This window comes from Anser brachyrhynchus (assembly GCF_964034855.1).
Source record: "Anser brachyrhynchus genome assembly, chromosome: 1".
NCBI lineage: Eukaryota > Metazoa > Chordata > Aves > Anseriformes > Anatidae > Anser > Anser brachyrhynchus.
Genome location: NC_137694.1, coordinates 90,715,888 through 90,729,599, shown reverse-complemented (window position 1 = coordinate 90,729,599; position 13,712 = coordinate 90,715,888). Strand labels below are relative to the sequence as shown.

General features: G+C 37.9%; 2 protein-coding genes across 7 annotated transcripts in view; one reads left to right on the top strand and one right to left on the bottom strand.

Moving 5' to 3' along the window:
- LOC308188157 (uncharacterized protein) overlaps positions 1–13,712 on the top strand; it is a 112,630-nt gene that overhangs the window by 79,069 nt on the left and 19,849 nt on the right. For 2 of the 6 annotated variants that reach the window (XR_013945186.1, XR_013945187.1), the window contains one exon: positions 8,187–8,656. The exons of 2 other annotated variants lie outside the window; for them this stretch is intronic. The gene's annotated coding sequence lies outside the window, so the exon portion shown is untranslated. Of the gene's footprint in view, positions 1–6,679; positions 7,610–8,186; positions 8,657–13,712 lie in introns of those variants that run through there. 2 more of the 6 variants (XR_013945188.1, XR_013945189.1) reach the window with 1 other exon arrangement.
- PROS1 (protein S) overlaps positions 2,367–13,712 on the bottom strand; it is a 37,212-nt gene continuing 25,866 nt past the window's right edge. Inside the window, exons 10-15 of the mRNA XM_080576882.1 lie at positions 12,692–12,881; positions 11,562–11,729; positions 10,343–10,511; positions 8,663–8,811; positions 7,616–7,829; positions 2,367–4,812 (exon numbers count right to left, since the gene is read on the bottom strand). Coding sequence (XP_080433008.1) covers positions 4,667–4,812; positions 7,616–7,829; positions 8,663–8,811; positions 10,343–10,511; positions 11,562–11,729; positions 12,692–12,881 — 1,036 coding nt within the window. The 3' untranslated portion in view covers positions 2,367–4,666. The remainder of the gene's footprint in view (positions 4,813–7,615; positions 7,830–8,662; positions 8,812–10,342; positions 10,512–11,561; positions 11,730–12,691; positions 12,882–13,712) is intronic.

Below are 13,712 nucleotides of genomic sequence, written 5' to 3'. Positions count from 1 at the left end.
AAATATTGTTCCGCAGTTCTGTGGCCCTCAGCACCTCCTCAGTTCACTTGTGCAGGGCATCAGCACCACTGTTAGCGTGAGCTTCCCACACAGGGCTGTGGTGGGCCTCCAGCAGAGAAGGCTTGTCCAAGTCAGAGAAGCTGATTCTGGGTCTGTATCTAGAAAAGCAAAATATATGGCTTTTTGTAACCGCAGAATTGCGTGCTGTGAAGTTGGTTTTTGTTTTTCCTGTAAGTGCGTGATGAGAGGAAAGGGAAGTACAGTTTATAGTGACAAAGAACAAAAGCAATGTTTTGCGTGGAGCTGTTAAGACTTGAAAAAGCAAAGCAGGATATTAGGGACTACTTCAAGGACCTATTTTGCTCCTGAGAGTACGTGGTCGAGGGACTTGATCTATAGTAGGTCTGGCATCATAAGTCAGTCTGGCACTTTGAGTGTCTTCAGTTAGTTTTCTAACGGTGGATACTCATAAACAACCTGAAGTCCTTATTTGAGTTTATGTGCAAGAATTCTTGTACAAATACCAATATTTGTAAGGCTGGCCACTGTGGGAGGGATGTACCCAGGGATGACTGTTGAACAAACTGTTGGCAATTTTACATCACATTGTATGTCAAGTAAGGTTAAAATGTTTTTAAATGGTGTTCTTGTTGTTGTTGTTTTTTTTTTTTTTATATACAGTGTTTGTGTTTGGAGAGAAAGGGAAGTGAAACTCTGTCAGATCAAATGGCTTGTGTTTTTTTATTGTTGTCTGGGGAGGCAATCAAAAAAATCTAGAGACCGAGGCAGAAAAAAAGCAACGTGGAATACTTTAATGTTATGCTTGTATAGAAAGTGCTAACCTATGCCAACAGTATGTATTTAAATGTATTTTTTGCATGTTTGTCTTTCCTAAAATGCACTTAACCTTGTTTTCCTGCTACTTGTTTTTTCCATTTCCCTAATTTCTGGAGATGCTACAAATTATTATTTTCTTTTAAAAGAAAGCAATACAATTAACTCCTGAATTACATACAACTGTGTAGTTTCTTAGCCACTTGGTTGATTCAATAAAAATGTCTGTAAGAAACATGATAAGAGCTCCCCTACCAGATGATGATTTAGCTGCTTATTCCCATATTCCTATTGAAATCTAACTATTCCATGTATGACCAGTGTAACAGCGGGGGTATATTCATTTGTGTACAGGAAGCATTGTTTTTAAAGCATGAACAGTAAACCCTATTCCTGTGAAGTTTCTGTAGGTAGTTCGGATGAAGGCTGCTGTAGATGCTCCTTTCGATTTCCAATGATGGCACATGTGATATAATAGCATGTAGCACAGTGATAGTGCTTCTGTCTTGTTGGCACTTTTGCACCAATGCGACAGGTAATAAGCTGTCTAAAATGACAGCAGCCAAGGTCATTTAGCTCTAAAGTGCTGCTGCAGGACTGTGGTCAGGAAAAGAGTGTGGGAGAAAATCAGAATCTCAGTGTCTCGGTTCTTCTTTTATTTACTAAGTCATGCCTTATTTATCCCTTTGGTAATAGTTTTTACAATTTTCCTGTTATCTAATTTTTTAGCACACAACTGTTGTTTCTGGCAGACAAAATGTGAAATGCTGCCACATCTGTGTATTTTTTTTTATCATGAGGTTGCTGAGGCAGCAAAATATTAAGCATATGCATATGACTAATGACACTGAAGGACCAACATCAGTGCGTTGTTGAGTGATAAGCAGGAGTGGAATGTCTGAGAAAGCTTGGCCTCTCTTTCTTTGAAGATGACAACCCTAGAGCTAATTTTAAACAACAGTAGTGAAGGTGTTCTCACCCAGTCTAGCTAGTTATCTTCACCAGGAGACATGCAGGTATTAAAGCACGTAAGCTAACCTTAGATCAGGCATATATGCAGAAATCTGCTTCAGTATAAATAAGAACCAATTTTATGGCTACATTTCATTTTCAGGGAAATCAGGACATGTAGATTTGTTGTAATACTTGGTGCACAGGAGCTGAAGAAGCCCAGAGCAGGTACCAGCTGTTCCCGCTGTATGAACACTGAAGAGCCCTTCCTGAAATGATTATGCCTAAAAATGAAATTAAACACATTTGATAAAGGAGAAAAGATAGGAATTAATAACTTAATTTTTTTTTTTTCCCCATGTGTGCTTTTAAGCTGAGCTAAATTTCTTCAGGTGATATTAAAAAATTAGTAAATTCAAACATTTTTCTAGAGAACATGGATTCCTATTTGGATAGCACATTAATTTGAGCACTTTTCTTTGATACTGAAGATTATCACAATCTCTTAAGTCAGTCATTTGACCGCTAGAACCAGCCCTGCACAGTGAAAATGAACAAAGATAAACAAATACAACTTAAAATGAGAAGAAAATTGCAAATGCTGCTTTATTTAATTCTTACAATAGGGAGGCACTTTTACATTAAAAAAACAAAAACAAAATACAGTGCAGAGGTTTCATTACAACTACAGTATCCTAAAGTATTCCTGCATGAAAATAAAAAGAAATGGTGTCTGTGTGGGAAATTTAAGTGATTTTTGATTTCTTTAATTCCAAGTCTATACCAATTATCCCCTTTGAAAAGGATGTGTTTTTTGTTTTTCTTCTGTTCACACAGATTGATGTAAGTGTTCATAGTATTGCTGACACCTTACTCTGTTTCCCCTCAAACTACTTCTGTGCGTACTTGTACAAGGCAAAGAAGCTGACTGAGGGCTTTGCAAAATTCAGTGGGTGCTGCTGAGATACCATAGATTAAGTAGTTAAAGGTGTATTTTATGTCAAAATTCCCAATTTGGCTTCACCTTGAACAAAACCTGCTTATTTCAGTAGAGTTACTCTTTGCCTTAGGCTCAAATGACATGTGTTTGTGGGGATGGGAAGAGAACAAGGAGGGATGCTTTCCTGTGGTCATTTCCCCTCCATGGAGTCTGGGTAAATGAATGTGGGTGTTTTTTTTTTTTTGTTGTTGTTTTTTTTTTCATGCCATCCTAGGAAACTGAAGTAGTTTGTTGGCAATTAGCCCCTGGGTGTCAGCTGTGTGGAACTCCTGCTGATAAGCAGCTAAATACAAACCCACGCTGGACAGACTTGGAGACCATTCTGATGCTGGCTGATGTGAAAGTCAGAGCAAACTCTGTGTTATATTAAAGGGCACAAGTGGGAAGTGAAGTTAGCAATAACCTCACGGCAATAACGTTGAAAGGTGGCCTCAGATTCTGCGGTATTGATGTACTAATGTTAGTACTCAACCATGAAAGAAACCTCGCTAATGTCACTAGGAGTATCTCTGGAGAAAGGCAATCCTCAAAATGACTATTGTCACAATCCATCCTTCTGTACATACATTTCCACTTGATTGTCTCGAGCAAAGAAAGCAAACCTCAGGTTGAAAATTCTGACAGATAGTGTCTCGCTGGTTGATGGATGGGGGTATATATTCATTGCTTACAGCAATTCTCTTGCTATTTATTTGTTTGGGGGTTATCAAAAGCACTAGGTGAGCTGCACAGGGAGGCTCCTGGTTGTGTGAAAATGAGGTTGGAAGTGGAAAGAATGCTCTAAGAATGATAAAGAAATACTAGAAATGCTTGAAATGAACACCAGAGGAGAAAAATACTCTTCTAATCACCTGTGCTTTTAAACTTGGCTGAGCAGAATATGGCTTTACGTGCTGATGTTACTAGCAAAACTTAGGCTTTCAAGTAAGTCAGAAATAACTGCAACAGGGTTTGCAAATAAATCTCTGCTGGGGGCTCTGTGAATATGAGGTTAACCTAAGTAAAGGGAATACAATTGAACATTAGAGGGTGCTCCTATTGGGGAGTGCCAAATTTGTCATAAATGGAATAAAAGTTTGCTGCAAGTTCTCAGCTTTATTTAGCAAATTCCAGTTTGATCTGCTGTGATGAAGACCAGAGCTCCTTCTGTCATGCAATTTTCTGTTTCCTAAAATTGCCTTGGCTATATTTTAATCCACTTTGGAAGTAAATTACCTGATCTGATCCAGAACTCTGTTAACGGTCTAAAGCTGGGTTTCTATGACAGAAGAATTAAAGTTGGTACAATATAACAAGAGCTATTTTCAAAAGTTGAACTACTTAAAAATATTTTAGTTTGGAAGTTGCTTTATCAGCATTGGTACAATATGTAAACATGTCCACAGAGAGCTTGGGCTCCGGATTCCAGGGCACCTTCCCCTTTACTGAAAGCACGTACTACAAAACCTGTAGAGATTTCTCTTTGTATATTACGTTTGGAAAAGTTTAAAGAGAATGGCTTTGTTTAGATTCAGATAGTCTGCCAAAATTTGCAACTTGTAACTCTGTGCTGACATATGAAAATAAGATGTAAAACTTCTCTCTCCAAACTAAATATATCAAGGGCATATTCTGAGTGTGGAAGATAATTCTGGCTTTAAGATTTATCACTGACATGGATAAAAGAACACTTTGTGGAATTTTGATCTTGATTATGTCTCTTTTCAGCTGAAAAGAGAGGAGACTTTTTCACCCACATTCTATATAAAAGGGATGAAAAACACGCCGTTGATTATTTTCCTGGCACATCTTGAACAAAATAGTACAGGCTTCATTATGGCATGAGACTAATTATGCAAATTATATCTGAAAGGAAAAAAAGTTAAATTAAGAATTGAATGGCTACTCCATAATCAGTGGGCATGAGTGAGATCTAATGGAATTGTGTTTAAAATCAGCTTCATCCAGATCCAGCTGTCTGCTGTTGACCTTCACCTCCATGCAGCCGTTATAAAAAGCAGTTACTAACGTTGCACCCAGAGGAACATCTGCACAGAAACACATTCAATTTATTAGGCCAAGGCATGCAACATCTTATATATTTTTCAGATTAGCAAAATCATGGGGAACACTCCATTCCCCCTGCATTAGTCGTCCATGGGAAAAAAGAGCAATTTGGCAGGAAACTTTTAACTAAGTTCTTCTCCCTTCTGTTAAGATTCTTTGAGATAAAGTCAGCAAAGTTGAGAAAGGTCGATAACATTTGAAATATGTATTATAAGTCTTCTCCCATCCAGAAACCAAAAAACTATACATAAGTGTTTCTCAGCATTTCCTGCTTTAACTATAGTGAACTAATACTGTGTTTCCTGGAGTGCACTGTTCTTCTCCTGACTTACAAACAGATGTTTATGGGTTTAGAGGTCACCGAAAGAACCGTGTTACTTCTGCCAGAAAGCTACTCTGGATTCAAATCTGTAAGTTCTCAAAAAGGGCACCCCTGGGAACTGCACACATTTTATTGCTTCCTTACTGCTTCTTCCAAGTGAAATGTCTGTGAGAGACCCCCTTTATCTGTTGCTCATTTAGCTATTCTTTAGGTCATGGTAACATCATATCATTGATGTGCTTCCAGCACACAATATGTTAAGCACAGAACCAAGCAGGCTTTGCTGCGAGGCCTTAGGGCACAACCATATTACAAAGCAGACTGAAGGGGATCCGAGTACCTTCAGCAACCAGAATGAGGATACCTAGAAGCTGATATCAAGTGCATCATCTTTTTGTCAGGTGTTAATCATTCTGTCTCTCCTAAAGATTGCCGTGATGGTCTGGGGAACATGAAATATTGCTTCCTTGTGTTTTTTGCTGTTGTTGCAAGCTGAGGTACTGCACAAACTGTCCTCTAGAACTGTGTCCTTCTGCTCTTTTGGCTTCAGGGATAACGTGTTGCTGTCACAGAACTGTGCAACACTCATTTAGCCTGCGCTGTGTTGAATTAATTAGCAAAAAGGAATACTTCCAGCATTGTTACAAGTTTGAAGAAATGTGTGTCAAAAACAGGCAGTTCTGTTTTTCATGAAAAACACATATTTTTGTTAGGTGCCTCTTAACCATACAGTTCTGTGCACTTAGCTCAGTGTGGGAATCCTTACCTACATTTTTATACTGCTCAATAATCCCAAAGACTTTTCAGAGATGAGTTATAACAAATAAATGAGTTGATGTAGTCTTAAAGTCGCTTTCCTATGTTACTTTTTTTCTCTTTGGCAACTGAGATTGTTGCAGAAGAGGCTCCTGTGGATAAGGTGTGTGTGTGTTTGTTTTGTGGAGTGTGTTGTTGTTGTGGGGATTTTTTTTTTTTTTACTTCTAAGTAGATACTGGATTTATATAGAGATCTGTTTTGTGAATTTGCAATGTCTTAACTCTTAAGGCATCGGTGTTAGCAAGGTACTAGGAAGAATGACAAATACCACAATGGTAATGAGGGCTAAGAAATGACCAGAGTCATAGTCAAGTTACTATGGCTCAATTAACCTACTGACTCACCTCTACTAAGTAAACATAGCCTTCAACTCTCTTTTAAAAGTGACCAGGCATTACAAAAATTGATACTTACCTGTATCTGACAGTACTGTACCATTAGCATATTCTCATTCTACTTATTCAATTTGAATTGAACTTACCTGGTTAGTTGGTTTACAAGACATTGCACATCCAGTCAAAAACAAAATCATAGGAGAAATTGGCATATTTAGGGACTGAATCTTTATATTCTTGACTATCACTATTTAAAGACTTGTAGAGAAGTCAATCTCAACATACGTGCCTGGATGCAGAGGCAAGTACCACTTCAGACTGAAGCTGTGGTACCTACTGTGCCACCCTAAACATCTTGCTTTTATTCTGACAAGCAACTCTAGAGGGTGGAATCACAATTCCAGCTTCCCCAGTGGATGCTACCTCGGAAGAAATGCTTAAAGAGACCATCTCCAAGGGATACATAGTTTTTCATCTTTCTGCTCCTGTGTGCTCTTCTCCTGCAGACTAAAGAAGACTGGCTTTATCTGGGGCAGTGCTATGACAATGCAGCCTAAAAGTAAAATGGATGTCAGTTCAAGACTGTTTCTGAAAATTTTAAGGGTTTCCCTAGGAATTTTGACTTAAAAAGCTCCGCTAGTAGGAACTTCACCTTGTAACCATGGTGTATTTTCTCTACTGATTTTCAAGTTTGGGGATCTCAGGCTTTGAAAAATCTTTGTGGCAATGCTGTTTTTCTGCATGGTTCACACTGAAGTCAAACTATTTTACAGATAAGTGTGTGTACGCTTCCTGTACAAAATTCCTGTTTGTACTTGTCTTAAGACTGGGTATTCGCTTGCAGCTTATTTTAAACAAAATATTATTTGCTGTTTTAACATATTTTCTCTCTCATGAAGGGTGTCAGTCATCTATTGCCCACAGTGTAATTGTTAAAACCGTGTTTTGGACTTTTCCTTCTCCAAATCTGACACTTAATTTACTCATAAATGTCAGTTTTCTTACATACTTGATAGTTTCTAAACTGTGCCAGCTGGTGGCATTTCAGAAAACACAATGGTCACTTGTCCCTAGCTCAATAAAGCAAAATATATTGCAAATCCAAACCTGTTGAGAGAGACTCATGCCTCTTAATAGGCTTAATGATATTCCTATTGAAAAGTGGGCTCGCTCAAAAGCTGCGTAGACTGGATGAAACAAGGAGCATTTGGGGAAAAGGTGTTTCTTATACAGTTGTAGGTTTTGTCGAACTCATGTAAGGCTCAATGTAATCAGGCTTCTATAAATGAACAAAAAGAAATGTAATTCACCTGGCAGGCCACCCAAGTAGGTAACAACATCTGTCATCATCGCTTGATGCAGGATAGACAGCTGCTCAGAATTGCTTTGGTCTGTACGTGAATCAACAGATAGTTCAAGCTGCTGCTTGATTACTACAAGTCCAACCAACACTTTTCTGGGTGTACATAACTTCTTTGATTCCAGACGTGCAACAGTGATATTTCCAATGGTCACAATGATTTCCTAAACAGAAGAATGTGGAGTCAAAAAAGATGCCGCGTGTAACTTTAACACAAAATTATACTTAATTTTGATGCATTTTATACTTGAAAGTAGAAAGAAAAGAAATGTTAGAGCTGTGTTTTAAAAATTGTTACCTTAAGTTGGAAAAGATATTGAAGTTGATAGTTGCTGTATAACCATCACCTTTGTAAACAAAGCCATTCATTTATATTCTGAAACTTATAAGCGAGAATACTCTCTGTGGGGGGAAAAAAAGTCTTTTGGCTATGGTTCTGAGGTGAAATCCTATTTCTTTTAAAGGGAGTACTGCTACAACTTCAAAGGTAACCCAGTTTTCACTGTGTGTTCTTATTTCAGGCAGAGGCGTGGATTAGCTATGATGTGCTGTCATGATCTATCTTGTTACAACTGATGTAAACATGTAAATAAGAACTTCAGGACAAAAACATCTGTTTATAAATTGAAACTAATGTTGCCATTGCTATAATATCATGACTACTTCTGTCATACTCCCTTTTCTGCTTTGTGCATTTGGAAGGAAAGGCTAGAGAGCCAAGACATAATGGATACTACCTAATGTAAGAGTGCTCAGTGGTTGGTCCCTGACATAGCAATCATTAATAGTAATATATTTTCTGCACATCACCATATGATCGAAGTGCCATGCAAAATATTAATTCAGCCTTCCAGCTCCACTGCATGTAAGTGTAAGTAACTTCTTTTCAGTTTGACTTCTTTTCAAAAGCAGAGTAGCGAGTTAAGTGAGACAAAGATGAGAGGTGTGATTTATGAGATGATGCTCCAGCCCTGAGCTGCTATAATTGTAAGATCACCTGTGAGTCAGAAGAGTTAGAGTCCACTATGGACAAAGCAAGAGGCACTGTTTCATTAGAAACCAGGGCAAACAAAACACCAGTGTCTGTGGATGGGCGAATAGTCATAGTCACATTTACTAGCCAATCTTCAGCACTGTCAAGATTATCTGTTTTAAAAGAAAAGATTGAAATTAATAAATCTATCTGCTAATGAAAAATTAATATGGTGTTAAAAAATTAGTACTTCATCTGCTCCTATTGTGGAAAAAATAGTACTCATCTCCAGGGGAAAAAAAAAAAAAAAAACACAGATTTTGGAACTTTAAGATTAGACTTATAGTTCTTTCTAAAAACACAACAAAAAATACCACTTAAATCTTGCATCTTCTCTAATCTTCTTTTCTTACTGAATGCTTTTTTTTTTGTTGCTTTCTCTGATCCAATGTGGAACAGGTGCCACATTCGTGAAAGGTCAGTTTAAGATTAAACCTGGAAAGACTACTTTACTCATAAATTGCTGCCATTGAGTAGAAGATTGGCAGTTCTGACACATTTTTACATTCCAAAGCAGTTCTACTGTCAAAACAGGAATACGCAGATGGGTAAAACAAATATGCAGATGGTGCAAATATAACTTCAGATGATGCATTCATAGTCAAGCTAATACAAAAATTACTGTTTCAAGTGCTGTTTGTCATCTTTTTAAATCTTTTCTTCCAGCATCTGCCCTTCCCTTCCCCACTCTCATCTAAATTGAGTTCTAGTAGTTTTTTTCAGGAAGCGGAAATCCCAGCACAAGAATTGAGGTCATATTCAGATTTGGGGTGGAGGATGGGATGGGGATGGGAACAGAAAGACGCAGGGGTGATGAAAGCATAGCAGCAGCCCCAAAGAAATAGGTCAGGAGGAGACATGGCAGCATGGTGTTAGTGAATGAATGGGAGGAAAGATGAGTAAACGTCAGTGGCATAGAAACCTCTCATATGAGTTTGTTGGAAACATAGGATATAAAAAGCCATAGAAATCTTTTGAAGTGGACTAGGGAAATTAAAGAAAAGGCCTTGGAAAGAATAGCAAATCCTGGGATGAAAAGGATTGAGGATCAGACAGGAATAGAAGGGTAGGATAGCATCTGGGATATTAAAGTATGTAATGACAACAAGATTTGATGCTCTAGAGATGCCTCGCTTTGGGCTCTCAAGTGTACAGAGGGGGATCCTGGACTGCAAAACTTGAAATTAGGGCAGAAAGTTCTGGGTTCAGGAAGAAGCAAGATATACACCCAAAACATCTAGATATGATGTTCATTTAGAAACAAAACTACATATATAAAACTATCAGTGACCCTTTTCCCCATCCCCAATGTTGTTTTTCTGTCAATAATACTATAGCTTTCTTCACTGATAAGCAAGGAGGAGAATTAGATCTTTTCACAGTGAACATGTTCAGTAGTCCCCATCTTTTTTTTTTGCAATTGAAGAATACTCTTCCTAACCTAAAGCACTTCAGAAAGTAAATGGACAACACCAATGGGATCAAAAATCCTCATGCAAGCAAATTTCTCTCAGAAGTTACGCTAAGCACTGCTGGATGAATTGGCATATAGCTTAGTTTTTTTTGATTTTTCTTTTCTTGACAATTCAACAACTCCATCACCATTGCAGCAAAAGGTATAGAAATAGACAGAAAAATACTTACTATAGTTTATTTGAAACTTTGCCATTCCAGTGCCGGGGTAGAAGGATCCTCTCTCAACTGTTACTAAACAGTGTTTGCTTTGTTTTTCTTGAATAACTTCTTTTACACCTGAGTGTCCTTGATTCATTAGGTTCCAGGCACGAATGCACCCATCTAGGCGAGGGTTAATCTGTAGAAGAATTAGAGTACTAGGTGTTTGAAGTCAAATTTGTTTTAAAACATATTAGCAATGAGGCGTTACTTTACATATCAACTTATAGCCAATAAAATAGCCCTATCAATGCTATAGGTTACCACATTACAGAACTGAGGCTAGGAAAAAACAAATGTCATGCATTTAGAACCCCAGCCTTCAAAAGGCACTCCTGATTTAACATTATTTCCATTTTGAAGTTAAAGATCTGTACAAAATAAATTGCTTCAATTTTAAAGCTCATGCTGTCCTTTCGTTTAGATCACTACAGCTTTCCTATGCCTGTAGGACAATGATTATTAGCGCTGATCCTTGTTCAAGGTTTTTGTCTTCTATTTGTATGAAAGCATAAAGAAATTCCTCAAATTACTCTCTATTAGGTAAGGGGATGTTGTTGTATTGCTTCATACTTTTTCCCTCTGCTTCACTTTTGAGCAAAAATTGAGCTTTTTATTTTTTTAAAAAGCACAGTCTCTAGTGTACAGTTACTTTTTGCTTCTCTGTTTAGAGCATCAGTTAGTTTGAGGGTTCCTGGACTGAGAAGCAGGTAGTTGGTTGTACTCATCCTCATCAAAAGACAGAGCTGCCGAGAATGGAAGACTGAGTGAATCATTGGCCTTGACTCGTCTCAGCTATTGAAAAACCTAGTAAAAATGAAAGCTTATTGTGCTGCCTGCACAGTGATTTCCATACCCATTCAGGGCATAGCGAAAGCTAGCACCAGACACGTGAATAGCTCTGAAATGCTCTTGCAGCAGAAGTGGTGGTGATTTAGGGAATCTTAAAGCTACCTTAAGAAACAAGCAACAGAATCCTGAAAGATTAGTCCTTAAGAACTGTGGGTTTGTAGCTGAAACCTAACTGAGGATAGTGTACAGAGCTTTCTGCATATTTACTTTCAAAACAGTGGTTAATAATGCCGTTTTCATTTTCTAAATGGATTCTAAGTTGCTACTATGTCCTGTGTGACTGCTAAAGAAAGAATACAAAAATACTACGCCTTAATCAACATTACATTTTAGCTACCTGTTTAATTAGAGTGTCGCCCACTTTGCGAGGTAATCCTGCAATGTACACCTTAGTTTCCAAGAAACCATGTGACTGTTTGAAGAGCGTTCCCGGGCTGTTAATGTTCATCACTGCTTCTTTAGCTATTTTTACACTGATGCTGTGCTCTAGTTCTTCAACTGATATCTAGAATTAAATAGAAATGTTTAAGTATACACATACACAAACAATTAGGATACTCTTAAATGCTAATTTTATATATCTGTATGAAAATATTACTTATGTACCCTTAAATATTTGACTTGTAAAATATTTTAATGTATTCAGTACTTATAGCACATTTAAATTTGCATCATAGCAACTGTCCATTTCCATGGACATCGCATAGGAGGATGACCTGGGTGTTTTTATTCCCACCCTACCCTCAGGAAAACACATGCAGCTGATTAGTCAGTCTACTTTATGCTCTACTGAGCTTGCAAGAAGTTCATTTCTACAACTGTTCTACATCCCATCTATGTCTGGCCATTCATGTTGCTGTAACCTGCTGCACAGGATTGAATCTCCAGATGGGACAAGGACAAAGTAGATTTAACGCCTGTTCCTGCTATTGTGAGGCACAGAAGTAGATTTTTAATCTCATGCAAGTTGTACTAAACTGAAGCAGTTCTATGCAGAATTCTAGCTTCTCTTGGCCTCCTTTAAAAACAAACTTACTGGTGTTAATAATACGGTATCATTTATAGATGGTATAACTGAGCAAGGCCTTTCACCTTAGGTATGCAAGCTTGAAGAACAAGCTGGGCTTCTGGTCCACCAAAAGTAAATCTTGCTTCCTAGGCAAAGTGTCTTATTGTTCAGCTCACCCTGCAATCATACTTGCTAATGATCTGCTGCTTCCCGTTTCATGACTACAAAGAATAATTCTTACGCTGCCAGGTAGTGCTAATTCTCATTATCAATGATGAACAAATGCCATGATTTCCCAGATGTAAGGCATCCTCATACATTCCTTGATTGATATTTAAATCTGGAATTTGAGGGCATCACTTTAAGCCCTTGGAATTATTGCTTAGTTTCTGCATACAGTACAGAATGTTCCCATAGGGGATTAAAGGAAGGAGAGGAGAGAGGTAAACCCAGCTTACTATATGCCACAGGCCATCATTAATGGCTTTTCCTCCACTGGTGACTTTTGTTCCAAATTCATTCCTGAATTGAATTTCAATCTTTCCATCACGAAGAGCAAGTAAGATCCATGCTGTGTTGTCAAGGGATTCTGCATACAGTATAACTCCCTCTGTGTCATATGTCCGGAAATCAAATTCTGCTGAAAATCTGAGTTGTGAAGAAGGGATCTTATTAATAAAGACAGGAAACCTAAGTCCTGAAGAGCCTGTGAAAACCTATTAGTAAGGTTTTAGGAAAAAAAAAAAAAGTTCATAGATATTAACCTTTTGGTAGCTCTGTTTCTGAGCAGTTGTGATATTTGCATGCTATTAGTCGAATGCAGAATCTAATGTTGTTCATACCAATCCAGGGAGAAGTTTTGAGATTTATGCCTGCAGCTGGGATTTGAAAGAGCCTTGGTTCAGTTCCCAAATCTGCTATGAGCTTTGCCTGTGAAGGATATCACATCCACTTCAGTAAGGGGACAGAGATAATAACCCTACTGCATTGCATGGAGATGTGATGTGGGGAAAAATATATGATCTATGGCGTGCTTTAGCACAATGGGGCTGCCAAATGCTGTCCTACAACAATTATGACCTAGCAATTTGTTACAGTTACTGATGCCTTTGATACAGCACTCTAATTTGAGGATTTGTTGTCTGGACCTCAACAGTTGGTTGAACATATACATAATTGATTTATTTACAGTACAGGCTACAGTAGTAGAGAGAGAGTATAAGTACAGTGAGAAACAGCTCTCCTCTCCTGGAACTTCTGGGCTAGATAAAACAGATTTAGCATGAAAGGAAAAAGCAAAGCACGCAAAAGTAAGGATTTGCTGAAGACAACAAAAGAAACAAGTAAGGGGGCTGTAATTGAGAACTTGATTAACTCCCAGTCTTGGTCTTTGTCCACTAGATGTCAGTCTCTCACACAGACATACAGAAAATCATTCAGTATTTACACAGAGACTATTAAGATAGTGTCAAACATTTA